Source organism: Caretta caretta, chromosome 7 (genome assembly GCF_965140235.1).
Source record: "Caretta caretta isolate rCarCar2 chromosome 7, rCarCar1.hap1, whole genome shotgun sequence".
NCBI lineage: Eukaryota > Metazoa > Chordata > Testudines > Cheloniidae > Caretta > Caretta caretta.
In genome coordinates this window covers 21,091,861-21,119,294 of record NC_134212.1, presented here as the reverse complement: position 1 = coordinate 21,119,294, position 27,434 = coordinate 21,091,861, and the positions used below count along the sequence as shown (strand labels likewise).

General features: G+C 42.4%; 1 protein-coding gene across 4 annotated transcripts in view; it reads right to left on the bottom strand.

Annotated features, from left to right (window-relative positions):
- The window catches only part of UROC1 (urocanate hydratase 1), a 66,444-nt gene extending 39,415 nt beyond the window's left edge, over window positions 1-27,029 (bottom strand). Inside the window, exons 1-9 of one of the 4 annotated variants that reach the window (XM_048859481.2) lie at window positions 26,956-27,029; window positions 26,706-26,833; window positions 18,738-18,868; window positions 12,881-12,974; window positions 10,987-11,046; window positions 7,597-7,725; window positions 6,824-6,885; window positions 5,335-5,401; window positions 3,161-3,304 (exon numbers count right to left, since the gene is read on the bottom strand). In XM_048859481.2, coding sequence (XP_048715438.1) covers window positions 3,161-3,304; window positions 5,335-5,401; window positions 6,824-6,885; window positions 7,597-7,725; window positions 10,987-11,046; window positions 12,881-12,974; window positions 18,738-18,868; window positions 26,706-26,831 — 813 coding nt within the window. In that variant the 5' untranslated portion in view covers window positions 26,832-26,833; window positions 26,956-27,029. Of the gene's footprint in view, window positions 1-3,160; window positions 3,305-5,334; window positions 5,402-6,823; window positions 6,886-7,596; window positions 7,726-10,986; window positions 11,047-12,880; window positions 12,975-18,737; window positions 18,869-26,705 lie in introns of all 4 variants that reach the window. The other 3 variants (XM_075130295.1, XM_048859482.2, XM_048859480.2) reach the window with 3 other exon arrangements.
- Window positions 27,030-27,434: the final 405 nt, after the last annotated feature.

Below are 27,434 nucleotides of genomic sequence, written 5' to 3'. Positions count from 1 at the left end.
GTTGCATTGCCTGGAGCAGGGAGGTGAGCCCAGCCAGCCCCATGGGACAGGAGTTGCCATGTGACCCTTTGAAACATTCTGGTGACCTAATTTGGGGTCGTGACCCACAGGTTGAGAAACCCTGCCATAGTTCAATATGTTCCTTGCCTTTAAACGTCTATAACTCCTTCTACTGATGTCAAAAACCACCTATCCACCCTCCCACCAAGCCAATGCCTCATCGGGCTGGCACAGTTAAGGCACACCAGTTTCATAGCCAATGGTACAAAAAGGAGTGAATCAGGAACCCATTTTGTAGCTGGGTGAACTGGAGGTGCCCTTTCAGTGTCAGATCAAATGAGACTTGAACCCATGACCTTCTACTGATGTGCTTATAGCTATCTATACTATTCATTTCTATAACATACTTATAACCTCGATTCATCATTTATTAACTCTTCTGAAATAGTTTATAAATGTAACTTTACTATAAAGTGTGAAATGTGACTGATATTTCCCTCCAAGTAAGAAGGACAGGATGAGGTTCTATAGAGTTGAAAAGTTTGTTAAAAAATTAAAAGGAAATAAACTGATCTTTCAGCTCCATTCAGTGGAGCAGAATTGTATTTATATTCTTTAGAAAAAGAATAAATGATTATATAATGAAACAGCCCCATTATTCCTAGTCTATGCCTGATCTCTGTTTATTACATTTTGGAGTATAGAAAATTATTCTGATCAATTCTGGTTAGAAACCAAAGAAAACTTTAGAAGAACAGAATCATTATAAGGAGCATCAGAACTTAAAAACAACTGAAAAATGCAGGCCCTAAGAGACTTTATTGTTTTTCTTTATTTATATTTCAAATCTGGGTGGATTTTATTTTGGTCTTATGGATACTTACATTTATCAACATTAGAATTCTAGTGTTTGGCTTTTAGATGTGTTGCTTATCCATCATTTTATAAACCTAATGGGCTCATAACATCCAGTGTGCTGATTGCTAATGCATTAGTGGTCTTTAACTTACAGATAAAAGGTAGCTAATATTAGCAAAATATCATTAAAAATTGATCTTACTCTAGGTGGGAATAAGAGAAGAGGCTGTGTTGCTATTTGCTCTCATTTTTTTAAAAATCTGTCAGACAACTTTCCTCTAGGCCAGCGGTTCTCAACTCTGGTCCACTGCTTGTTCAGGGAAAGCCCCTGGCGCACTGGGCTGGTTTGTTTACCTGCCACGTCCGCAGGTTTGGCCGATCGCGGCTCCCATTGGCCTCGGTTCACCGCTCCAGGCCAGTGGGGGCTGCGGGAAGGGCAGCCAGCACGTCCCTCGGCCCACGCCGCTTTCTACAGCTCCCATTGGCCTGGAGTGGCGAACAGCGGCCAGTGGGAGCCGCGATCGGCCGAACCTGCAGACGTGGCAGGTAAACAAACCGGCCCGGCATGCCAGGGGCTTTCCCTGAACAAGCGGTGGACCGGAGTTGAGAACTACTGCTCTAGGGGATCAAATAGATGAGCCATTGTGGCAATCTTTGCACAGGCAATGCTCCCATTGGGCCAAATGATAAATTCCACCTCCCCCAGGCTGAGGCTGCACATCAGTGGTGTGCTGTGGTGGAAGAGGAAAAGGCACTCTGGCAATTCCCCAGACAAAGTACTTACCTCTAAGAGTCCTTTATAAATTGGTATAATTTAGAACAGCTCTGAGGCTGCTCTAAATTATGCTGGGGGCAGAGGGGTAGGGGAGGAGGGGAACCAGCCCCTGGCTGCCCACTCCCTACAGCATTTGGGAAGGTGCACCCGGGGACTGACACAAAAGACTTCAGTGCAGGTTCAGGGTGTTCAAAGTCCAAATGCAGAAGCACAGAATGAAGCAGCCCCAAGCTTTGTGTACCAAAATGGAACATTTGAAAGAGAAATTGTATTGACCTTTCATATCTGGTCACTATATTGAGATCAGGACTTGCTGGGATAAAGGCTTGAGACACGTGCTGCCCCAGTGGTCTTTAGCTGATCAAAAGTGTGATGGGCCTTCTTGCTTAAGGGTGTGATTTTCAAAAGCACTTGGTATTGATTTAAATCTGCTACCATTGAAGTCAATGGTAAAACTCCCAGTGACTTAAACTCCCACTGACCTGGATGGGAGCAGAGTAAGGCCAACGCTGAGCACTTTTGAAAATCCCACTAAAATAACTAGTACATTCCAAGATTTTGATGTGAAACTCCCATGTGAAGTTAAGCACATGGAACAATGGTGAGTTATTGACATGGGATCTTCTTTTTGCTGCTGGTGGTTAATATCTTACTCTTAATGCAGACAGGATTCATTTAAGATTTGAACTTGATAACAACGGATAACATAGCTACAGAAAATGTTATTTTCATTTTTGCCTTATTCTGAGTTGAATAAAAGGGACATCTTTGTGTTCACTGAAAGTGATAGGTAGGGGACAGGTGACAGCAAGGAGCTATTGCTCCATTGGACCACAGGGAATAGTCCACAGAACTGTCGTAAGAGATTTGGGAAGGGTCCGTAAATTTGGGGAGAGTCTACCATTAGGCTCTCTTATAACTCTTGATGAGGCTGCTAGATGCATTAACCCTATTATGCTCACCCCTGTTTTAATACCTTGGGCCAGACTGAATCCTGGTATAAAAGGGCATAATTCCCACTCAAGTTCATTGAAGTTAGGCCTACTTATACTAGGGCCGAATTTATCCCCAACATTAAAAACTGGCTCACTTAGAGAATGATTGTTTATTACTTAAATAGCACTAGGCATGTACCTGGCACTTTGCAAAAGGCAAGGTCCATACTCTGAGGAGCTTATAATTAAATACAGGGAACTGAAAACAAACGATAGAGGGTGGAGGACTTTAGGGAAGGGAAAGGAGCTTATAAGTAATGGGAAGGGTACACAGCTGTTGGGGGAGAATATTTTTTTTAATGAGGATCACATAAATTGCATGTTTGACACAATTCTTGCCAGTTACACATTGGTGGGATAGAGAGTTTTATAACTGAGCAGGCGTAGATGCTACCAGAATGGAGTTTAGCACAGGAAGGCAAACTCAAAGGAATGAGGAACAAGCCCCAAGAGAGTAGAGAGATCTGAGACAGTGTATAAAGGAACCCTGCAAAGGAAATACAGAATGAAAACAAAGAGGTGTTGGTCTTACCTCAGCAATGATCCCCACACATCCAGCAATGACTGCAGCTTTAGCTTGAGCACCACTCATCCCTCCAAGACCAGAGGTGACAAACACCCTCCCAGCCAGGTCCTCCTTGCCTAAGTAGCGACGACCTGCATTCAGCACTGTTAGCTAACACACAGTGCAGAACAAAGCAATCATTGGTAACCCCTGTCCCTAAAATCCTGAAAATTTAAAGATATTTAACATGTTTGTATCTCTATTGTACTTTTGCATTGATTAGGTATTTGTTAAGCCTACATTTGTTTACAAGTAGAATTGGTTAAGATACTCTAAGACACTGGTGTTTTTAGGAGGGTCAAGTGCTCTTCCCAGCCTTTTGCAAAAATGTAATGCTTGAAACACAATGGAACTGGTTTAAGGGATCATTTACATTCAATATCGGGAGAAACTATTTGAATGGTTAAAGAATAGAACAAGCTGCTGAGCAAGGTTGTAGACTCATCATTCCTGATCCTGAACATGTTCAAGAGACATCCAAATCTCATGGATGGTTTAGGGATGCCAGAATCAATCCCTCCATGAGCCAGGGAATGGAATACATTTTAATTAAAGGTTCCTTTCAATCCGAAGGAGTCTGTGGATATATACTCATGGGTTACAGAATCTGTGCACACAAATCTTTAGACAGGATTTTGAGACACTATGCAGGAAGAATTTGGCAGACAACAAAATACTGTATTTCAATACTAAATAAAATGAGGGATCAAGAACAAGTTACATTCAATGTACTAGGCAGTGGTGAGCTGGAACCGGTTGTTAAATTTAGAAGCCCTTTTAGAACTGGTTGTCCCTTGTGGGACAACCGGTTCTAAAAGGGCTTCTAAATTTAACAACTGGCCAAAAGTGGTGCCTTAGGTTCCACTTCTCTGGGTGCTCCGGGGCTGGAGCACCGACGGGGAAAATTTGGTGGGTGCAGAGCACCCACTGGCAGCTCCTCGCCCCAGCTCACCTCCGCTCCGCCTCCACCTCCTCCTCCTCCCCTGAACGCGCCGCCCCGCTCTGCTTCTCCGCCCCCTCCAGTTTCCCCACGAATCAGCTGTTCGCGCGGGAAGCCTGGGAGGGCTGAGATGCAGGCAGCAGCTTCGTGCTCAGGCCCAGGGAGGCGGAGGCGGAGGGGAGGTGAGCTGGGGCCGGGGGGGGAGTGCAAGGAGGGCTGTCCGCGCCGCAGCAGGTAACCCGAGGGGCGCTCAGGGGAACTGCTTCCCGCCCCAGCTCACCTCCGCCTCCACCTCCCTGGGCCTGAGTACGAAGCCGCCGCTTGCTTCTCAGCCCTCCCAGGCTTCCCGCACGAACAGCTGATTCGCAGGAAACCGGGGTGGGGTGGGGCAGAGAAGCAGAGCGGGGTGGTGCGTTCAGGGGAGGAGGCAGAGGCGGAGACGGAGCAGAGGTGAGCTGGGGCCAGGCGCGGGGAAGGGAGCTGCTGGCGGGTGCTCTGCACCCACAAAATTTTCCCTGTGGGTGCTCCAGCCCCAGAGCACCCAGGGAGTCGGTGCCTAAGGCGCCACTTTTGATGTGATCGGTGGGGGGGAGCGGCTGCTCCCCCTGCTCCCCCTCAGCTACGCTCCCCCGACCCTAGGAGCCAGAGGGACCTGCCGGATGCTTCCTGGGAGCTGCCCCAGGTAAGCACCTCTGGGGCTCCCCACCTCGCCCCCCAGCAGGTCCCTCTGGTTCTTAGGGGCAGGGCGCGGTGGGCACCCACTACAGTGGCCCACGAGACCCTCCTGCCCGGTTCTGGGGGCAGTCAGGGGACAGGGGAAGGGGGTGTATGGAGCAGGGGTCCCGGGGGGCGGAGGCAGTCCACGACCCCCTCGTGGGGTGAGGAGGGAACTGATTGTTAAGATTTTAGCAGCTCATCACTGGTACTAGGTACTAGGACAATGCATGTTCAGCCAGTTCACCTGTTGTAACTAGAGATGAGCCCAGATTAAAACCCTGGATCCAGACACTCTCAAATTATGGCTCTGGATCATGATTCCATCTCTGATTTGAAGAGTTTGGGGGGAGCTAAAGTTCTGTTAATGAGGTGGCAAAACTCATTTCCTTTAGTAGTCAGGAGCATCCTGATATCAACTCAGCACCCACCACCTGTCTCGCAGACAATGTATGACAATGCAGACAACCCTCCGCAAATCTCTTACCACAGTTCCATGGACAATTCCCTGTGGTCCAATGTAGCAATAGCTCCCTGCTGTCATCTGTCCATACCTATCAGTTGAAGTGAACACAATGATGTCCATTTTATTCAATTCAGAATAAGGTTAAAATGAAAACAATATTGTCCGTGGCTATGTTCTCTGTTGTTAGAAAACCTGATATTATCAAGTTTACAATTTAACTGAATCCTGTCTGCATTATGAGTAAGTGATTATCCAGCACCATCAAAAAGAGGAAACCATGGCAATATCTCGCCACTCTTCCATGTGCTGAACTTCAATGGCAGAGTCACCTCAGAAGCCCAAAGCTCGTTATTTATTGTAAGAAGGTCAAATATGGGTATAAAAGGAGCTTTGGGAGTACACAGCTGCAGCACAGACAAGTAAAATGGAAACATGGCTTTATGTGGGCTAAGCACTCTGGCTGTGACTCCCAGTGTGGATGAAGTGATGTAGACACTGAATCCCCATTGAAAGTCAATGAAAACAGAGGATAAATTTTTCAAAAGCACCTAAGTGATTTAGGAGACGTCTACACTGCAAAAAAAAAAAAACTCTCACTGCGGTGAGTCTCAGAGCCCAGATCAACTGACTTGGGCTGCTGGGCTTGTGTTATGGAGCTAAAAAAGAGCAGTGTAGACATTCCCACTTGTGCTGGAGCCGACTCTCTGACACCAGGTCGGGGAGAGGGTCTCAGAGCCAGTGCTCCAATCCGAGCAGGAACGTCTACATGGCTATGTCGAGCCTTGCAACACAAGCCCTGCAATCCTAAGTCAGTTGACTTGGGCTTTGAGACTTGCTGCAGAGAGTTGTTTTGGTTTTGGTTTTGCAGTGTACATGTGACTTGACTTTCAGTGGAACTTAGTACTTAAATCACTTAGGTACTTTTGAAAATTTTACCCTAGATTCCTAACTCGCCTAGGTTCCTTTGAGAATGCTAACCTCCATATTCATGCTCCATATTAACCCCTTTCATATGTGCTCCTTATTTATGTGCACCTACTTCCCCTTGACTTTCACAGCACTGCAACTGTTAATTCTCACCATGACATGCAAACTCTTGGATAATTGAGTGAACAATCCCCCTGCTCCATAAACTGGATGAGCAATGAAAAAATAAAATGCAATCACATTATTTATTCCCAAAATATCAAAAATATCATGTCTTGGTCATGACTGAGGCTTTAGACCTTGATTCAGCTGAGTCCTTATACATGTGTTTAACCTTAAGTTCCAATGGGACTTAAGTATGTGCTTAAATCGTTTGCTGAGCACAGATGGGATCACTTATGCTTAAAATTAAGCATGTGTTTAAGTGCTGTGCTGAATCAGGAGCTTACTTTAGTGATGGAACACAGTTAAAGTCCATCTATATTAGAAATTTTAATCAAAAGGTAACTGGTCTCTGACTCAGGTTTAGTTAATATAAGACTGCAAACCTTTGAAACAGGAGTAATAATGAAGCATATCTTACATTGTAACTCCCATTGCAAACATTTTCTCATATTCATCTCTGGAGGAATAGTTGGGAATAACCTAAAAAGAAAAAAATAAAGCTTTGGAACATAGCAATGGTTCTATTCCACAGGCCAAATTCTGCTAGACTTACTCATGCCAGTAGTAAATCAATGAACATCAATGGGACTAATCCCAAGGGTAAGGAAGGGGGCTTTGGCTCCATATGTTCTAATATTATGGAAAAAGTGACTCATCTGTCATGCAGCTTACCTGCTTTCAAATCTTACAGAGGTAATTACCTGTCCACGTGAATAACAGATGAAGAAATGGGTTTCAGAGTGGTAGCCGTGTTAGTCTGTATCAGCAAAAACAACGAGGAGTCCTTGTGGCACCTTAGAGACTAACAAATTTATTTGGGCATAAGCTTTCATGGGCTAAAACCCACTTCATCGGATGCACGGAGTGGAACATACAGTAGGGAGATATGAAGAGATGAGGACTGAATGGCTTAGAAGACTGACAATGGAACACAGAAACCACCTCTAGGTCACTCATTCAAATCTGCCCTAGGCTAACTCTGACAGAAAAACATGGCCATCTGATGAAGGCAGAATTCTGCCCTTAATTATCCCAATGCAACCCCACTGACGTAGAGAGGGTTGCACTGGAATAAATGAGGCAGAATTTGGACTTACGCGTTTTCTTTTATTCATGTAATGATAATCTAATAAGGAATAAGTTTAAAAACAGCCTAAGATGAGGCAAACAGAATGAGATGATAATACCCACCATGCCATTGGTGATGATTAATCGAGGTGCATACCGATGGCTGGGGAAGAGGCCCAAAGGATGTCCACTGTACATCACTAAAGTTTGCTCTTCTGTCATCTCAGACAAATAGTGCATCACCAACCAGAACTGAAAATTAAAGCAAAGGAAAACTAGTGAATCTCTTTCTATCTTGCAATGATCTGTCTTCCAAGAGCTCTTAAGTTTCTAGTATAATAACAGCTGTGTGGCTAACATAGTGTATTTATATATAGAAAATCAACCAGAACTTTTGCTACATTCTTACTTTTAATAAGGTCTATTACAAGGACATTGCTCAACAGCAAACACATAAATTACTAGTGAGAACATTCTGAATGAGCTCCAGAAAGAACAGCAAAAAAATCAGTATTTTTCTCCAGTACAAAACTCAGAAATGACTTGCTAGCACTTAATGGATCATTTTTTGAATTGTCCTGATTTTAACCTGAAATCAGCCATTTGGTTCTGGCACTTTTCTGAAAATCTTCCCAAGGCCAAATGCTAAAAATTTCTCTTTAAAATAACAGCTACGAAAACACACACAAACCTCATTAATCTCAAGATTGCAAGGTCTCCTACGGCTTCTCGCCTTTGAAATAAATCTGGATTACAATTGGCACTAGAAGGTGAAAGAAGTTTTCGTCCTAAACAAAAATCAACTCTTTTCATCATGTTGATAAAAGAAAATATGGTCCTTGATACACATTCAGATATATAAAAAAAAATTCCCAACATCATCTGCAAAATTACTCTGGAAGTACACTAGAGAGCAAAATTTGTCCCTTAGTCTATAAACTGGCTGCAGAGTTAACACAAGTCCATTATTTTCCCACAGAACGTTCATATGATTTCAAGTGAATTTTCAAAATGTGATTATGGACTGAAAACACACAAAATAGTCACATTTTGCTATATTTTATGTACAACCACCATCTTTCTGGCTGATTAGCAAGCAGCAATGACTGTCTCTAAAGCAAGACCCATCCTGGCCTTCTTGGTGGAAAAGAATAGCCCAGGTCACAATTTTAAGTCTTGAGGCTGGTGGGGCTAAAGTGAGGGAAATTTGGAACCAGAAATGGATTTTTCTTTAGTAATCTACTTGGAAAAAGCAAGGGGCTGTGCAGATGATGTCAGCACTTTCAGGATAAATTTTGCAATGGCAAAAAAAAAAAAAAAGCACTCTGATTTCATGACATGAACACAGAGAACAAAGTGTTCCCATTACAACCCAATCATTCATCTGATTGCTACTCTAAGTAACCAGGAACAAAAAAGCATTGTTTGTTCTGCAGTGAAACTCCTGCAGTTCACAGCTCTATCTAATTTGGACAAGACAGCTGGAAATAGAGAAAGGACAGAGTGTTATCAAATTTTGTGTTGCTTGCATTTCACCTTGTCGTCTCACATTTGCCCTGAGGCATACCAGCCTCTGAGACACATGCATGCATCTAATTTAACTGGAGGTGCTGTTCACACTAAAACAGGAACAGGGTCTCACAAGTAATTTATAATCAATTTACCCTCAAAAAGCCCCTGGTGGGGGTAAGGACTACAATCCACATTTTATCGGCTCGGAAATTGAGGCACAAGTGACTTGCCCAAGGTCACACATGGAGTTTGTTACAGAACTGGGAATAAAACCCAGGTTTCCCATCTCCCAGACCTGTGCCATAACCACAAGATCATTCATATTCCCCTACCTGTAAGTTAATGACAGGTTTCAGAGTAGCAGCCATATTAGTCTGTATCCGTAAAAAGAAAAGGAGTACTTGTGGCACCTTAGAGACTAACAAATTTGAAGTGAGCTGTAGCTCACAAAAGCTTATGCTCTAATAAATTTGTTAGTCTCTAAGGTGCTACAAGTACTCCTGTAAGTTAATGTATTTTTTGAAAAACAAACAAGGGACCAAAGTCAGAGAAGCTTCAGCAGGGATACATCTGACCCAATGCGTTTCTGTCTTAAGGGTATTTTTGTTTGTGAGAGGTACAGGAAGCCTTAGAATAACGTGCACCATCTTCAGGTGAGCTCTGGGAGGACTTTAGAGCCAGAATTCCAACTAGATCTTCCAGTCTGCAGGGGGAGGTGCATGCCTGATGCTACATCCTTTCCAGGGGATGCAGCATATTCCTGTCTGCACACCTGTCCAGCTCTACCAGCAGCAAGGAAGGACTATAGCCCCAACTCCTCCTTTCACTTCTCTGCCCCCTTTGTAGTACCCTTGTGCCTCAGAAGATTCATGGAGGGGGCAGTTTCTGTGCTCACAGCAATTGCATTTGTGCCCTGCTGTCCATAGGGGCACATGAGAGCTGCTCATTGAATGTTCTTCCACTTCATCCCTGTTGAGCAACTGTACCCAATCTGGTTCTGAATGACTAAATTGCCCTTGTATAAGATGTAACCGAGTACCCATGTTATTGATGTCAGTGATTTCCTTGAAATGTTTTTTCATGTGCAAATTTCAGTGTTTGCAAAGTGTTTGTGTGACAACTACACTGTACTGCATGCCATTACTGGGAAGAATGGGGACAACATATAGTATGCAGACGCTTGTTCTATGAGTAGAATAATACCTAATGCTTCTGAAATCTTCTCATCTAGTTGGGAAAGCAAACTCCCACAGACAATGGCCTGAGAAGAGTATCTGTACATTAGTGGAGAATTGACATTATGTCTCAGGATTATTGAGCTTTTGGGCAATGTGCGTGTCTTCCTCTGTGTTCTGCAAACCTGGCCTTGACCCTAGGTCTCAGATTTGGACTTTAGGATCCATTATACATTCCAGCCCCAGAATTTAGACTCAAGCCTCGACCACACCTCTTTATCAAAGGAGATATAATTCAATGTTACCAAAACTGAAGCTAAACTGGACAAAGAAATGGTCAGCTAGTAATTATGAAATGTCTTCAGCTGTTCTTTGATATTGTTGGAAACAGACTCAAGATTGTGCTTTTTAAGTCATTATTAGTAAGTTGCATGTTATCAAACTAGTGTGAAATTAGTAGAAACAAACAAATATTCCTTATTACATATTAAGATTTAATTTGCCTCTAAAATTATGTGAACAAACCAGAGGCGCATGCAAATGTACGATAGAAAGAAAAGAAATTATCTTAAAATACTCAATTGTCGTCACAACATTCCTATTTGGCAGCATGTCCTCTCCTCACTAAATAAAGCTCTGTACATCTCTACAGTTCATAACTCAGGATTCATCTACTCAGACGGGATGTTTTGGAATATTACGAGACAATGACTGCCAAGAATTTGTCACAAACTCTGCCTAAGCAGAATGGAGTTCCGGTGGGTGAAATATGAATCTGATCTACTTTTTCACAAGACCTCTGGTTGCAAATGTATCAATGTCATACCTGAGCCCAACTGCTGAAGACTTGTCCGTTTCCTCCGTAAGTTACAAGCTCCTGGGGAAACTAAAAAAGGCACATTTTCATGATATTGAAACTAGTGCTTTCCTGCAACATTTCTGCATGATTCCTTTAACAATCCCAGAGATTAATTTAATGTTAAATTCAACTCGTTATATTTTTTGCATCAACATTCTCTTGACTTTTGAAACCAGAAAGTATCATAGTAAAAGTGACAATTTAAGCAAATCAGTGGATTGTAATCTCTCCCTTAGAATAAGGGCTATTAATTATTGCAAAAATGTGGTTACCTATATGCCAAATTACAAAAATTAATCCTTGGCTGCTATTCTTTTAACTAGGCAGGCAATGCAAAAAGCTTCCTTAAAGTCAGTGTGAGCGATCTTGCTTCTGAGATGCATGCTGCACTTTCAAAGATGCAGAAAGGGTTAACATCTACTTTTTGATATATATTGAGGACATAAGATATTGAGTGCTTAACCCTACTCTCATTAAAGTCAATGACTTCAATGGGAGCAGGATTGAGCCCTGATTAATTTGTTGTGCCTGGCAGCCCCAATCAGAGTCCGGCCCCGCTGCGCTAGTCGCTCTGTAAATATATAGTGAGAGATGGTCCTTTCCCCAAGGAGCTTCCAGTCTAAATAGAGAAGGCACAACAAGTGTGTGTAGCAATGAATCGAAAAGAACAAGGAAAGGAAGACAAGTGAAATCAAAAACATTATTGCTTTACGTGGAAGTGGGCGTGGCAGCGGCAGGAGCACCCATCCAATAGCAGTATGGCTGCAGGAGGAACCATACCACTAGGTGGAATGAGAGCCAGCCCTGCCACTCAAAGGGTGGCCATCTATGTGTATGGCTCCTGCCCACATTGATTGGAATGGTGGGGGTGGGATGTCTCTTGCCTGCAGATCCCCAGTATCCATGGGGAAAGGAAGCATCACCCTCCAAGTTCCACAGCCCCCCAGCTCCCCACAAGAGGGGAGCTATAACCTCCATGAGATCATCTTGCTGTGCTTTCTTGACTCATTGGCTTCCACTGTGGGCTTCTTTGAGGGAGGAGACAATACTTTTACCATATTTACTGACATACAGAGGCCTGTTAATTTGAACAACCAAAATCCCTTCCCCTCCCCACAGCCAAACTGAACACCTTGGGTCTCCAGATGCCAGCCAGTAATCCAGACTCCCATGACATCAGAGCCTAATTAATAAAAACGGTCAAATAGTTAAAGGGACTCCAGTAGTCACCATCTCAACCTCAGAGTGATCCAACAGGAGTTGAAAACTCTGAGGAATATTGTGGTCGGTGATAAGGTCTTTATAAAAATCATAGCTTTACCATCTAAAAACCCTGCATGCCTCTTGCATGCATAATTCCCACTGAAGTCATTAGGATTACAGCATATGGGACTGGCAGGCCTAAGCCCTACACAGATCCCTACCCTGAGAAACACAGTGTGCTTTCAGGCCCAACTGAAGCCAAAGGGAGTGGCTGGCCCGCAGTCCCCCCAGGAGATGCTCAGGAACCCTTGGAGGATCAGTCCCACAGAAAGTATCATTTTGGCATGCCACGCTGTACATACACTCTCTTGCAGATACTGAAAATGGCCGGTTTAACTAACACACATAGAAGCCAGCTCTACAGATGTTATGGAGGAAATGCACCCTTGTGTAGAGGACCAGCACAAGGTCTATGCAGCACTACTACTCTCCCATTTAATCCTTATACTGAGGGTTTAAATGGGAATAAGTGGTGCATAAACCTTGCACAGGTCCTAAAATACTCCATTTATATGCGAGCATATCCGGAGGGAATTACTTGTAGATTTGCTCCTGTTCTGTGAATAATTTCTATCCCTTTATTTCCATGTTACATTACCTGGGCCACGGAGGGATCCAGATTATTCATGATCATGTGCATTATTGCAGCAGCTGATTTGGTTTTGCAAGGATATTCCTCTATGGGGTAAGCTCTGAAACAAACACACACAGACATTAGGGAGGATTTTGCTTAAGCACATGTAAAGAGAAGGAAAAAAACTGCAATGAAATATTTAACTGCCACCAAACTTCCCGGAGTTGCAGATATTGATTAATAAGGAAAGAAAAAATAAAACAAAACACAGCCCATGCCTGAAAAGACTTCTGTAAATTGAGTTAACATATTTGAGATTGATCAGAGCTAATCCAAGAATATTTGCAAATAGTTTTATTCAGCACTTTTCTACCATTAATTGTTGAATCAATTAATCACAAGTGGGATCTAACTTGATTGACATAAGCAAGTTCATATTACTCCTGAGAGCCCTGAAGAACCAGCACAAAGACAGCTGGATATTTCTGGTGCCCCATCACCTGAATTGTTTACTCCGCCAATTACAGGGCCACTCAGTTATATCTGTGCAACTCCGCACAAGACAATGGGGCTTGAAAGGTTTCACTGGTGGCATAGTTTGGCCTGCACCACCTCTATTATTTCTGCTCATGCTTGAGAAGAAAAGACTCCAGCTTGATTCTCCATTCCTAGGTTGAGTTTGCAAGGCTGGCAGTTAGGGGAAAAAACACCCACATTTTCTTTTGATCCAGAAATCATTGAGGCATAATGTACATAGAATCCCACACTGGTATTTCTACAGAGCCACTTTTCAGAGCAAGATTATTCTTCAAGGCTAACTACTGTAATTATCTAATTGCTACCCTATGCTCTCCTTCCCACCAATTTGTTCTAAGACATCTAAATATCTCCTCATAGTGTAAGCTTTCCCGGGCAAGGACTGTTTTTTCTTATATGCTTGTACAGGGCACAGTACAACAGGTCTGGGGCCTCTAGGGGCTAACCCAAATCAAATAATATTAGAAAGTGTAACCATTATAAAAAGGTTTCACTGTTTTGCTTCCTCCTGTTCCACAAGCAGAAAAGTTGTTATGGCCATTGGAAGGTCATTCTGGCAGGAAAGATAACGTGGCATGTTTTACATGTCTAAACCATCTTTCTTCTTTTTGCACACAGACCCTTGATGGCTGGGCTTTTGCTTCATATAGAAAGATGTTTAATCTGGAAAGGTTCGGATGAAACCTGCCAGTTACATTGATCAGACGTTGGCTGACCAACTTCTGACCCAAGACTGAAAATGTGTATTGTGTAGATTTAGCAGCTGTTCTCATCCCTTGGGTATATTTCCTTTTGTTTACCTGTATTCTGCAGGATAAAGAGGAAAATGTCTTGTAGTCACAGCCAAACTAGAAGGAAAGTCATTTTTAAAAAATGCACAGGGTTTCGTTTGTTTGTGGGAATAACATAGCAAGTACTGGGTAACTTTAAAATAATTTATTACAACATAAGATTACTGGATACATATATCAAAGTTGTATACACTTTGCACTAAGATAGAGGTGATATCATAGATGTGGTCAATTACCCAGACATCTGTTTTGGAAATAATTCAGCAAGGCACAGATTATTTAACAAGTTCTTGGAATGCATTGGAGACAACTTTTCACTGCAGAAGGTGGAGAAAGTGACTAGGGGAGAATCTGTTCGGGACTGGATTCTGACAAATAGCAAGGAAGAGGTTAGGTGGAAGGCAGCTTGGGTGAAAGTGATCATGAAATGATAGAGTTCAGGATTCTAAGAAATGGTAGGAGGGAAAACAGAAGAATAAAGACAATGGACTTTAAGAAGGCAGACTTTAGCAAACTAGGAGAATTGGTAGGTATGATCCCATGGGAAGCAAGTCTACAGAAAAAAGGAGTTCAGGAGAATGATCAGTTTTTTAAAGAGACATTATTAAGGGGACAAGAGCAAACTATTCCAATTTGTAGGAAAGATAGGAAGTACGGTAAGAGACCACGCTGACTTAACCAGGTGATCTTCAATGATCTGAAACTCAAAAGAGTCATATAAAAAGTGGAAACTAGGTCAATACTGAAGAGTGAATAAAAGAACAATACAAGCATGTATGGAGAAAAATAGAAAGGCCGAGGGACAAAACAAGATTAAACTAGTTAGGGACATAAAGGGTAACAAGAAAAGATTTTACCAAGACATTAGAAGCAAGAGGAAGACCAAGGACAAGGTAGTCCCATTACTCTATGGGGAGGGAAAGACAATAACAGAAAATGCAGCAATGGCCATAGCGTTAAATGCCTTCTTTGTTTCAGTTTTCGCCAAAAAGATTAGCAGTGTGAATGGGATAGGATCTGTGTCTAAAATAGGGAAATAACAAGTTAAGAATTACTTAGACAAGTTAGATGTCTGACAAAATACATGCTAGAATATTTAAGGAAGTGGATGAAGAGATCTCTGAGCCATTTGCCATTATCTTTGAGAACTCATGGAGGATAGGAGAGATCCCAGAGGGCTGGAAAAGGGCAAATATAGTGCCTACCTATAAAAATGGGAATAAGGACAAGCCAGGGCATTATAGACCAGTCATCTTAACTTCACTACCCAAAAAGAGAATGGAGCAAATAATCAAACAATCAATTTGTAAGCACCTAGAGCAGTGGTTCTCAACCCTGGTCCACCGCTTGTTCAGGGAAAGTCCCTGGCGCGCCAGGCCGGTTTGTTTACCTGCCACGTCCGCAAGTTCAGCTGATCGCAGCTCCCACTGGCCGCGGTTCACCGCTCCAGGCCAATGGGGGCTGCGGGAAGAGCGGCCAGCATGTCCCTTGGCCCACACCACTTTCTGCAGCCCCCATTGGCCTGGAGCAGTGAACCGTGGCCAGTGGGAGCCACGATTGGCTGAACCTGTGGACGCGGCAGGTAAACAAACCGGCCCGGCGCGCCAGGGGCTTTCCCTGAACAAGCGGTGGACCAGAGTTGAGAACCACTGACCTAGAGGATAATAAGGTGATAAGTAACAGTCAACATATATTTGTCAGGAACAAATCATACTAAACCAATGAAATATGCTTCTTTGACAGGGTAACAAGCTTTGTGGGTAAGGGAGGAAGCAGTAGGTGTGATATATCTTGTCTTTAGTAAGATTTTTGATACTGTAAGCAACCTAGGGAAATATAGTCTAGATGAACCTACTATAAGGTGGGTGCACAACTGGTTGGAAAACCATACTCAGAGAGTAGTTACCAATGGTTCACAGTCAAGCTGGAAGGGCATATCAAGTGGGGTCCCTTAGGGATCTGTTCTGGGTCTGGTTCTATTCAATATCTTCAACAGTGTTTTGGACAATGGCATAGAGAGTACACTTATAAAGTCTGCAACAATACCAAGCTGGGAGAGATTGTAAGTACTTTGGAGGACAGGAATAGAATTCAAATGATCTGGACAAACTAGGGAAATGGTCTGAAGTAAACAGGATGAAATTCAATAAAGACAAATGCAAAGTACTCCACGTAGGAAGGAACAATCAACTGCATAAATACCAAATGGAAAGTGACTGCCTAGGAAGGAGGACTGCAGAAAGGATCCAGGATTATAATGGATGACAGACTAAACATGAGTCAACAGTGTAACACTGTTTTCAGAAAAAGCGAACATCATGCTGGGATGTATTAGCAGGAGTGTTGTAAGCAAGACACAAGAAGTAATTCTTCCACTCTGCTCAGCACTAACAAGGCCTGAACTAGAGTGCAGTGTCCAGTTCTGGGCAGCACACTTCAGGAAAGATGTGAACAAATTGGAGAAAGTCCAGAAGAGAGCAACAAAAACGATTAAAGGTCTAGAAAACGTGACCTATGAGGAAAAAATTGAAAAAAAAATGGGTTTGTTTAGTCTGGAGAAGAGAAGACTGAGGGGGGACATGAAGTATGTAAAAGGTTGCTATAAATAGGAAAGTGATAAATTGTTCTCCTTATCCACTGAGGACAGGACAAGAAGCAATGGGCTTAAATTGCAGCAAGAGAGATTTAGGTTAGGCATTAGGAAAAATTTCCTAACTGTCATGGTAGTTAAGCACTGGAACAAATTACTTAGGGAGGTTGTGGAATCTCTGTTATTAGAGGTTTTTAAGAACAGTTTACACAAACACCTGTCAGGGATGGTCTAGATAACACTTAGTCCTGCCTCAGTGCAGGGGACTGGTTTCATAAGCAACCATACAATCCCTAGTCTTTGATATCTGCTAACACAAAGAATGTTGCTATGTGAACAAGGATATTAATGAAACAGAAGCACGCTGAACCACATTCCATAGGAAACACAAATAAACAAATGAAAACAAAGTGTGCCAGGTGGAAAAGAACAGACTTTTTATTTTTGAGATTCAAAGAAACTGTTATAAAAATGGAAAACGAAAAATAAACACACTATAAAAAGTATCTGATGCAATCAAAGAATTATTGACATTAGAGATGGAAATGATCTGGTGGGCCATCTAATCCAATCCCAGTCAGGGCAAGTTCGTCCCCAACTTTTTAGTGTTCAGTGCTTTGTGCTACCTAGAGTCCAATCCTGCAGTCCTATTCAGACAAAACTCCCATTGTCTTTAGCGTGCAGTTTGTCTTAGTTTAAGTCCGCAGAATTTGTCCCCAGTCTCATGCTGAGAGCTTGGAGACACAGTTGTCTGCACAAATCTGAGTGCTTTATAGTTACTTGTTTTATTTATTTAGATTTCTGTTAAGATATTAAACATGACCTTGTCTGACACAAATTAGAACACAATTAATCAGACTAGAAACAACAGCTAACCCACCAGCAGGCCCTCAACAAAACTGCTCTGCTCCACAAACCTTTGCCCCTCTCTGAAAGCTTGAGTAAATGTATTGCCCCTTACAGCACTCTCCAAATGTTAACAGGTCTAGTATATTTCAGATCAGGCTCAGGCAGCAGGTTCCAAAGCTGAGGGCCCCTCATGGAGAATGCTCTACCTCTCTTTTAAATCAAGGGGGATCCAGCTCTGAAGCCTCTCCTATGTGGCATGAGGAGAGAGCCTGTCTCTCAAATAGGTGGATCCAAAGCCACTCAGGGCATTTGACCTCTCCCTCTGATTCACCAATTGTTGGCTTCAACATTCCAGCAGTCTCTGGATTGAAATCTACAGTCTAGCAATAATAACCGAGGAGTTTTGCCAGCCAACCGAATTCAGCTTCAGCACAAGCTGCAGTGCATATAAGACTTATTCAGAGCTCGTACAGTTGGGACTGTACTTCGGATGCTTGTGAAACACTACAAGGACCTCTGAATGTGGCCATGTGTCAGACTTCAGTGGTGCATAGGCCTTGTGCAGTCTCTCTGCACAGAGATGAATTTCACCCCAAGTGTTTTACAACCATTCCAGGAGCTTGAACTGATGATCTAAGAGCCCAAAGTAAATGTCTCCAGAGTAGACCTGCTTTTAAATAAGGAGCACAGTATAATCAGAGATAGAGAGGGGAGGGCCTAGTTCGTGGCCACCCACAATATTTCCCTGGTTGGACAGTGGAATGCTCACTAATGCCAAGGGGAATTTTGTGGAGCTAGAGAGCAATATAGAGCCCGAAGTATGAAGAACCTCGGTTATGCAGCTTATGGGGTAGGATTCCAAAACTATGACTGAGGCTCAATATGAACAAAGCTACTGATTTCTAATTACATACAAGGCACAATATTTATTTGTTTGATTGATTCAGGTCATTAATATGTCTTGACACTGTTTCGAGATGCGTGTAAGCGGGGCCTCACTGGGGCATAGGCTTTGGGCTAGCCCTAGGCACAGAAGTGAATTTCATATCCAGAGTACAACAAGCATGGCAGTGGCAACTGATTGCAATTCTGAAAAGTGCCCTCCCAGCCTTACCTCATCTCAATTTCTGGACAGAATCGGTACATGTATATGTGGCCATAGAGCTTGAGCTCTTCTGCAAATTCCAGCGCCAGCTCTTTGTGGACTTCGGGTGGGAAATAACGCAAAGCATTTTGCAAAGCCAGCTGTCAAAGAAAAGGGCAAGGGTAAAATGAAGGTGTCGAGGTGGGTGGTTATCATAACAACATGAGCTTTTATGAGAAATGATGGGAAACCTGCCCAGATCATAAGAGTATTCAAGGTTACTGCCCTTAAAAGAATAAGGACCCAAGAAGTGAGAAAGCTGAGCAGTTCCGATGATATTTCTTCATCCTAATCCTTGCACAACAGAAAAATACTCTGGCTCAGATTCTCTGCTACGCCCAGTCTCCATCAACCACAGCAGTAGAGGGAGAGGAGGACAGCAAAGGAGCCAGCTGAAGATAACCGGGCAGTAGGGTTCTGGCCACTCCTTTCCTGCCCCCAGCATCCCACTACACTCAGCCAGGAAGGCAGTGGTACAGGACACAGCTTTGCTATCTCTAAACAAGTTGAGGGCTCCCAGAGGCCAGGGGAAGCCTTAACTGTGGGGATGCAGCCAGTTTATGGCCCCTTTGCACCTCCGGAGTGGCACAAAGGGACTAGATTGGGCTAGACAATCTGAGCCTCTAAGATGTTTATTAAACAAACCCAACAATAGGGAGTAGAACAAACTTCAGCTCAACTCGAAGGCAGCAACCATGTCTTCAGACTTTTGGTAAAATTTCAGACATAGGGTGCTACGCACAGATGTTCAATAAATAACCATAACACTATGATGTGCAGTATTCCATTCGCAGTCTGGTGCAATTTCTGGTCTTTTTTTTATCTTTTCAATGTGCATATGTAATTCCCATTAATTTTAATGCAAGTATGGTATGTAAATTAAGTAAAGATTAGCCATAAATACTTGTGTACCTAGTTATTTCTAAAGATGTTTGCCCATCATTTCTAACCCTATACAGAAGAAAATGTTCACATTTTCTTTATCTTTGTTCTTTGCTTCTGTAAGTCAAGTTATGATGGTGGAATTTTTAGGAACAATCCCACAGAGGGAGTAAAAATCCAGTAGACATGAGGCAGTTTCAATTTGTTATGCGCAAAATTATATGCAGAAGGCTTGCTCAAAATAGGACTTTAATGGGATTTAAGTGATGCATAGGTCTTGTTCGGGCTCTCTGCATAAAGATAAATTTCACTCAGAGTATACTCATAGCAGGATACCTACTTGATAGTGGATTCTTGTAGGATCTTTCCCATTAAAAGTAACCACTAGATGTTTGTGAAATCCTCATAATGAAATGTAAATTCAAGGTTTTTCACATTCCTTACAAACTGGAAAATGGACTAATTTTCACAGAAAGCCTCGCTAAGGTATGCATATTATTTAGGCAAAACCAGGACCAATTTCAATTAAAAATGGACCAGTTTTTGAACAAAAATGTGAAAAAATAAGACTATTTTTCAGGAAAGGAAAACATATAAAATGTGTAAAACATGCAGCATTTTGAAATTACTGGAAAATCAATTGTTGGAATGAATAAAGCCATTTCGTCCAACATTTGAATAAACCTAAATGTACGTGAGTGAGAGAAATCATACAACATTTTGTATGTTTTATGTGAAATTTTAAACTCCAAAATAATCACAGGTGGGTGGGATTTTAGGCAAATCACACATACTCTTTTTGATACTTATCAGATATTTATTACTGTTCCATCAGTGAGAAAATCAAATTATGAATTGATAAGGTTATTTAAAGTTATATTTTGGTGGAGTTATTTTATTTTCAGTTGTTCAGCACATCTAGCCCGAAACAACAGGAATTGCAGGAGGTGGCTTTGGACATAAGTAGTGTTCTTTCCTGTAAATCAGTACTGAACCAATCTCCATTGTTGTGCTAGGGGGCGCTGTGCTGCCAAAGGAGCTATTGTTCAGAAATGACAACAATGAGGTCCTGGGCTCTGGTGGGCGTTGAAGATCTCATGGCACGTTCCATAAGAGTAGGGTTTTCTCCCCTGTGTCGGGGCAAATTCACATTACATGCTGCTTGCCTAAGAGTCTTCCTGCCTAAGTTCCAGTTGGATAAGTATTCTCATCACTTTTCGTCCCAAGCTATTGCAGAGTGTGTTGCTATGCATTATTATGCATTTGCTACAATTTTCTACAGTGGTGGGTGTATTTTCATATTAAACTGATTCTTGCACATGGAATCAAACTCTGGAAGCTGTGCTAAGGCACTGTATTCCCTCTGCCTGCAGAGATGTTGCCCATAGTTTGCAAAGCACATTGGTATCTTTTGAGATGAAAGGTGATACGCATATGCTATTATCTTTATGTAACATTTTGTTAAATCGTGTAGCCAATATGTATTCCACATTCTGGTCTATTAGAGCCATAATGAGGCCAAAGATTTTACAACCTTTAAAAGGCTAATTGCACACAAAGGTCACGAAAAAGATTTTCCACTTGCATTATAAATGGCAGCACTATCCAAGCTGCTTTCCGCTGAAGATAGTCTCAAACCATATTTAACTTAATAGCTTCATTTGGGTGATTTGTAGGGAGTGGAGATATAGGTTGCTTTAAGATCTGATGAGATCACAACATCTCACCATGGGGGAGACTCTTGTTTTGGAGAGGGGAGAATACAGCACATATACCCTGCACTTGCAGCACCCTCTAGTGGCTGCATGAGGGAGTCATGGATGCAGATAATTTATAGAGAATGCGAACTGGAGTAGTGCAATATGGGAATAATGGCGCTTAGAACAGAGAACGGTGAAAACCCACAGACTCAACCTATTTATTCTCAGCAGAGTAATTGTTCTGGGGAGACAAGACACTTTGGCAAAAACCCTTAAAAGCCATACAAAACCCAAGCCTTGGCCCAGTGGCAAATCTAGTTGACTTCAGTGGGCCATGGTTTGCTCTTTATGGTTTAGAACTCTCCAGCTAGCTCACCACTTGCGCCTGCAAGCCTTCCACACACAAAACTCCCTCAGGCTTCAGTGAGAACTAGCATCCACAAGGGCTGCCAGAAAAGACAAGACGATGACTATGTAAGAAAATGTTCCTGGCATAGGTATGCTTGCTTTTGAGCACGTAGGGTCAGATCCTCTTTGAGGTCAACAGAGCTATGACCATTTACACCAGCTAAGAATGTGGCCAATAAAATCCAGGGGCTGGAATTTGCCATTTTATCGACAGTAAGAAAAGAGAAAAAAATTCCATTCACTGGATGTAGAAAATGCAAATTATTTTTTCAAATTTAACTACCCCTCCAGCACCGAGATAAGCAGTTGTTTTTCAAGAGCATGTTACTAGCTAACACAAAAATCCCAGCTATAATTAATATATGGTATGGTTGGGTGTTTTTGTTCGTTGACATAACAGCTGCAATCAGCCATAACTACAACAATTTAGCTTTGGAGAATTTCAAATAAGAGAAATGCCCCACACACTCTTAAAAATAAAATACAATTATCTGGGATAAAATTCTATGTGTGTGTGTGTGGCCAGGGGGGAAATGTGTAACAGGAAAAGGGAAAATATTGCAACATTTGGAATTATGGCTGTGTTCTATGTTGACTATCAAGTGCTGGAGGAATGAAAATGTTATTTTTCTAACCTGGCTAGAGTTATTCAATAAATATCCTGCATTATTTGTAGTCTAATAGGATTGCTAGGGATATTTTTACCTAATCTACAAATACAGCTTGGCAAATTCAAACAGTTTAACATGTAAGTAAATACTAGAGCTGGGCAAATGATGTGAAAAAATTTTTGTGACTATCTGCTTGGCTTTTTTTGGCTGACCTTATGCCCTATTTGTGTTCCCTTTCCAAAAGCATCCAAGTGATTGAGTTTTGTAATACAAACATTCATGCAAACGAATTCCAAAGTTGCATGTGCTTGTATTTGCAGAAACCAAAGTGAATTCTCAGATGAAAGTATTGACACCAAAAGCGCTTGTATGTGTGTCCAATCAGGGAAGATAAGCAATACCATGTGACTTATGTGACCAATCACAACTAAGCAGCATATCTTGAATTCTGTATGTTCCTGCCCTCTACATCACTTAAATCCCACTATGTCATCAAAATATGGAGCCTTGTGCTGGACCTTAGCACACGAGTGAATTTCATCTATAATAAATGCATTTCTGGAAATCAAAATTTCCCTGTGATTATTCTGCAAGCAGAGAAAAAGATGAAGAGGATGATTTTCAGAGATGCTTGGTACTTACGACTCCTATTGACTTCATCTCATGCTGCAAGTGCTCAACACCTGTGAAAATCAGACTTTGATCTCACTGAAAGTGTACATGAAAGTCAATAGGACTTACGCTGCTAAGTCACTTAGACTTTTTTTGAAAACCCCACCTTGAACTAATTATTTGCTGAGAGTATTTCAAGCTGGTCACCTAAGTACAATATAAGAACTTGACACAAAGTTTCCTTCTTAGACATGCATGGTGGATCATGACTAATATTTTGCTCTCATTTTGAAGCACTCCACTAGCAGGTTGTTTTTCTTGCCTTACAACCTCCTTGGGAGGTAGGTCACTATCACATTTTACTGATGGGAAACTGAAGCCCAGAGAAGTGACACCCAAAGTCACATTGATTTCTTGGTTCCTTGTTCTGTTCTTTAACAATGAGATTAACTTTTTTTTCCCTCCCATTTATCTTCTTGGATTTGGTGTTTATAAGGCATTTATAGAGGGATTATTCTCTGAAAAGTGATTGTAAAAATGAGATTGTGGGTTTCATGTGTTATTCTCTCTCAATAGCATCCAATACAGATGACCTCAGTTTAGAAGTAAAAGTGGATCTTTCTGATTGGCCATTGTTGTTAACTCCACATGGGCTCTGAAAGTCCAGCTGTGTTCTTTATGGCTAAGATTTTCAAAAGCAGAACCCTAGAGTTAGACTCCTCCTTCCATATGTGGATTTCTAACTCAGTGGCCTGATTTTCAGAAATGCTAATCAACCAGAAGTTCCCACTGAGGTCAAATGTCCTCCCACTTCTCCACCAAGGTCAAAGGGAGCTGCTGGGGGGCTCAGCAATTTCGCAAAAGAGGCCACTTCAAGCTCCTATTTTTGAAATTCTTGACCCATGCCTATTACATTATAACTACTAGCAAAGATACTCCAATCAAAGCTTTCTGTCTGCAGAATGTTTAGCTTGACAGATGGAAGCTGAAGAGCAGAAAGCTTGAGCTTTCTGAGATGGGGAGGGAAAGAGAGAGGATATGGCTGTTTCAAGCGCTCGGCCATGAAAGTGGAAGCAAGTGAGCTCAGGAAACTTATAAACAAAATAGGTCCTCAGAAATGGTTTGGTTTATTGAAGGAGATTAAATATTGTAAGGGAGGGAGAATTGAATATCTCGTCAGCAAGCCCCAAGGCACATGGCTTTTTCTAAATCTCACTTAAAGGCTTTATATTATTACCAGAAACAGAGGCACACGAAAACAAACATTGCAATGGCTTAGAATTATTATTGCAAATACAGAAAAACTTAGCCCCAAGGGATAAACATCCTCAGCAAGTGTAAGTCAGTATAGCTCCATTGACTCCATACCAGCTGAGTCGCTGGACTACTTTTTTCCTTTGCTCATTAGCTATTTTTATTAGAAAATAAATGTATCATTGCACACAAAGAAAAATCTCCAGATAGTCCCAGCACTACACATCACTGATAAAGGCTGAAATCCTGTCTCAAGGTTTTGAAACCACCTGTAGAAAGACTATATTTGTTAAGCATGGAAGGGATTTGGGCTTTCAGGTATCAAATAAATACCAGCTGAGACTCTAAACCTGTTAGGAGTTTAAAGGTGGAGGATTAAAAGCCAAATAAATCAGAAAGGAAGCTTTTAAATCTTTAACAGGCCAATAAAAGATTCACAACCAGCCTGACCTTTTATTAACTATCAGAGGGGTAGCCGTGTTAGTCTGGATCTGCAAAAGTGGCAAAGAGTCCTGTGGCACCTTATAGACTAACAGACGTATCGGAGCATAAGCTTTCGTGGGTGAATACCCACTTCGCCGGATGCATGTCGTGGAAATTTCCAGAGGCAGGTATAAATATGCAAGCAAGAATCAGGCTAGGGATAACGAGGTTAGTTCAATCGCTAGAAGAGGGCCTCATCCTCCCTGATTGAACTAACCTCGTTATCCCTAGCCTGACTCTTGCTTGAATATTTATCCCTGCGTCTGGAAATTTCCACGACATGCATCCGATGAAGTGGGTATTCACCCACAAAAGCTTATGCTCCGTTACATCTGTTAGTCTATAAGGTGCCACAGGACTCTTTGCCTCTGTTATTAACTGTTATTGATAAGGAGGGGAGAGAATAGGGTAGGATGCTGGAAACCAGATTGGGACTAAACCAATTTCCACGGGGGTTTGTTCCCAGAAAATACTTGACCTGAGGAAATAATGTGGAGCCCATGATCCATATTATCTTCCTTGTGCTGTTATGGCAGGCAGGAAACTGTACTAGTTTCCATTCATAGAGTTCCTGCCTCATAAGAGAACAAGGGTGAGGATCTCTCCATGATGGGAGGTGGTGGGGAGGGGTTGGCCTGCTAAAAGGTGAATATCTGTAGGTCCATAGAGATCTCGGAACATCTATGGAGACCATATGCTTCTTCACAGCAGCTCCACTGATCTCCCCTCCTGGCAGCATGGCTCCTTCAAGAGCCACGGAGCCATTAATTCCCCCACCTCCATCCCATGGCTGTGCTGTAATAGCCGAGGAGAGCATTCCTCAGTAACTAATGTTGCTCAAAGCAGCATTAATTCCTAATTAGATCTCTCATGGCTGTTCTCTTTTTGTTCCAAATACCCCTGGTGTCTCAATCCTTAGAAGTGGGGCTTCCATAGAGTCCCAAGGACCGAGGGAGAGATCTGAGATCTGGGTCTCCCCAGATACACACCTCCACCCTAGCTGGTTTTTAACTATTTTGGTTCCTCCTTGCTTGTGGAAATGGACAGAAAGAATCTGACCTCAAGTGCAAATTCAACACTCACATAAGCAGGTTGTAACACCAAAGGAGTCTATGGAGTTGTGCCTACTTTCATCAGTTGTGAATGTGTCCCTGTGTGTCTAGCATGGGGGGGGGGGGGAAGAGTACAATGTTATATTATTATTGCTATTATTATCTGATGAAAGATGGCCTTTCAGACCATTAAGGAACCCACTTGCTGCCCTTGAACACGCAAAACCCCTGTTGACTTTTGTTTTAATGTAACCTTTTAACTGTTAAAATTTTAAAAATCTCTAATAAGGATTGAGCCTAACGATTACCTAACAGTGCAAGCTACCTAGTCAAACAAAAAAAAGAGATAGAATTGCACAACCAAGAACAAATCATTAACCCAAACCCGAGAAGTCTGTGCCTCAGCAGAGGACACCAGGACGTTTCTGATTAGGCTTTTAAATATATTTCTCCCTGTAACATCTTAAAATGCAAAACCAAAATGGAATGTATGCGGATGGTTAGTAAACAGGTGTTGAGCTTCCATACTTTGTGTTGATCAATTTTGTGGGCTAAGCCTTGTACACATACACGAGGGATTTTTTTTTTTTAAAGGGGATGCTCATAAAATGTCCAGTGAAAAGTGCTAGATTGACAGCTACAGAGCCTAAAGTCCCGTTTGCCCCAAAAAGTGCAGTGCAAGCTTCTCCCACACTGCCCCACCGACGTGTCTCAAGCTTTTCTTTGGGGAGAAGCAATGAGGTGAAAGCAGACAAGTCCCCACGGCATTGTCCGTTAGCTGACAGCTCCGTGATATTAAAGCCACAAGGAAACTTATTTAGTGGCCTTGTACTTTGGCTGCCAAACCCTGCGGAGCATTTGAGGCAGAAGCCCTGCTGCTTTGGATGGCTGGTATCTGGTGGGAAGGGAAGCTTGGTCTCGCAAACCCCATGTTACCTTTTCTTCCTGAGCGGTGAGGTTGGGGGTTCTCACAGGTGCATGAGGTACTCCTTTCTTTCGCCCTCTGTTTTCTGGCAGGGGATGTAGTGGAAGCCCCCCACAAATGTCCTCCAGGCTAGACATGTCTGCTGGGAAAATAGGAGATGAAGAAAAGGCTGGTTCAAGGGGAATGAGAAGTGGAGAGGGAGGTGTGTAAGCACCTGGGATGTGCAGTAGCTATGAGATCACCTCAGAGAGAACAGCCTACCCTGTGGCTTTTGCAAACATGTCTCCCAAGTTCTGAGGACAAACACCCCAGGCGACACACCTACTCACACTGTGAAGTCCCATTGGTTCTTCCCTCCTTCCCTGAATAATGAATCATTTACCATTTTGCTGTTTATTCTCTGAATTTTTTTTTTTTTTTTTTGCAGCTGCTCTGCTAACATTTTGGGATACCTTTGGTCCAGTCCTACATTCTTTGCACACACCAAAGTCACATTGCCTTCCACGCAAAGTAAGGCTGCTGGACTTCAAAAGGAGATTTGTCTGAGTAGCGATTCCATGATTTGTGCCTTGACCTGTCTATAATCTCATAACTGAATATTGGGAGCTTTCTCTGTCACACCTCTAGATAGTACTGTACCTCACTCCTGACCAGTTTCTCTTTCTGTTAACAGCTGTTATCCATAATAGCAATAAGGATGCCACCCCACATAGGTTCCTGTTATTATATGTTCCTGAATT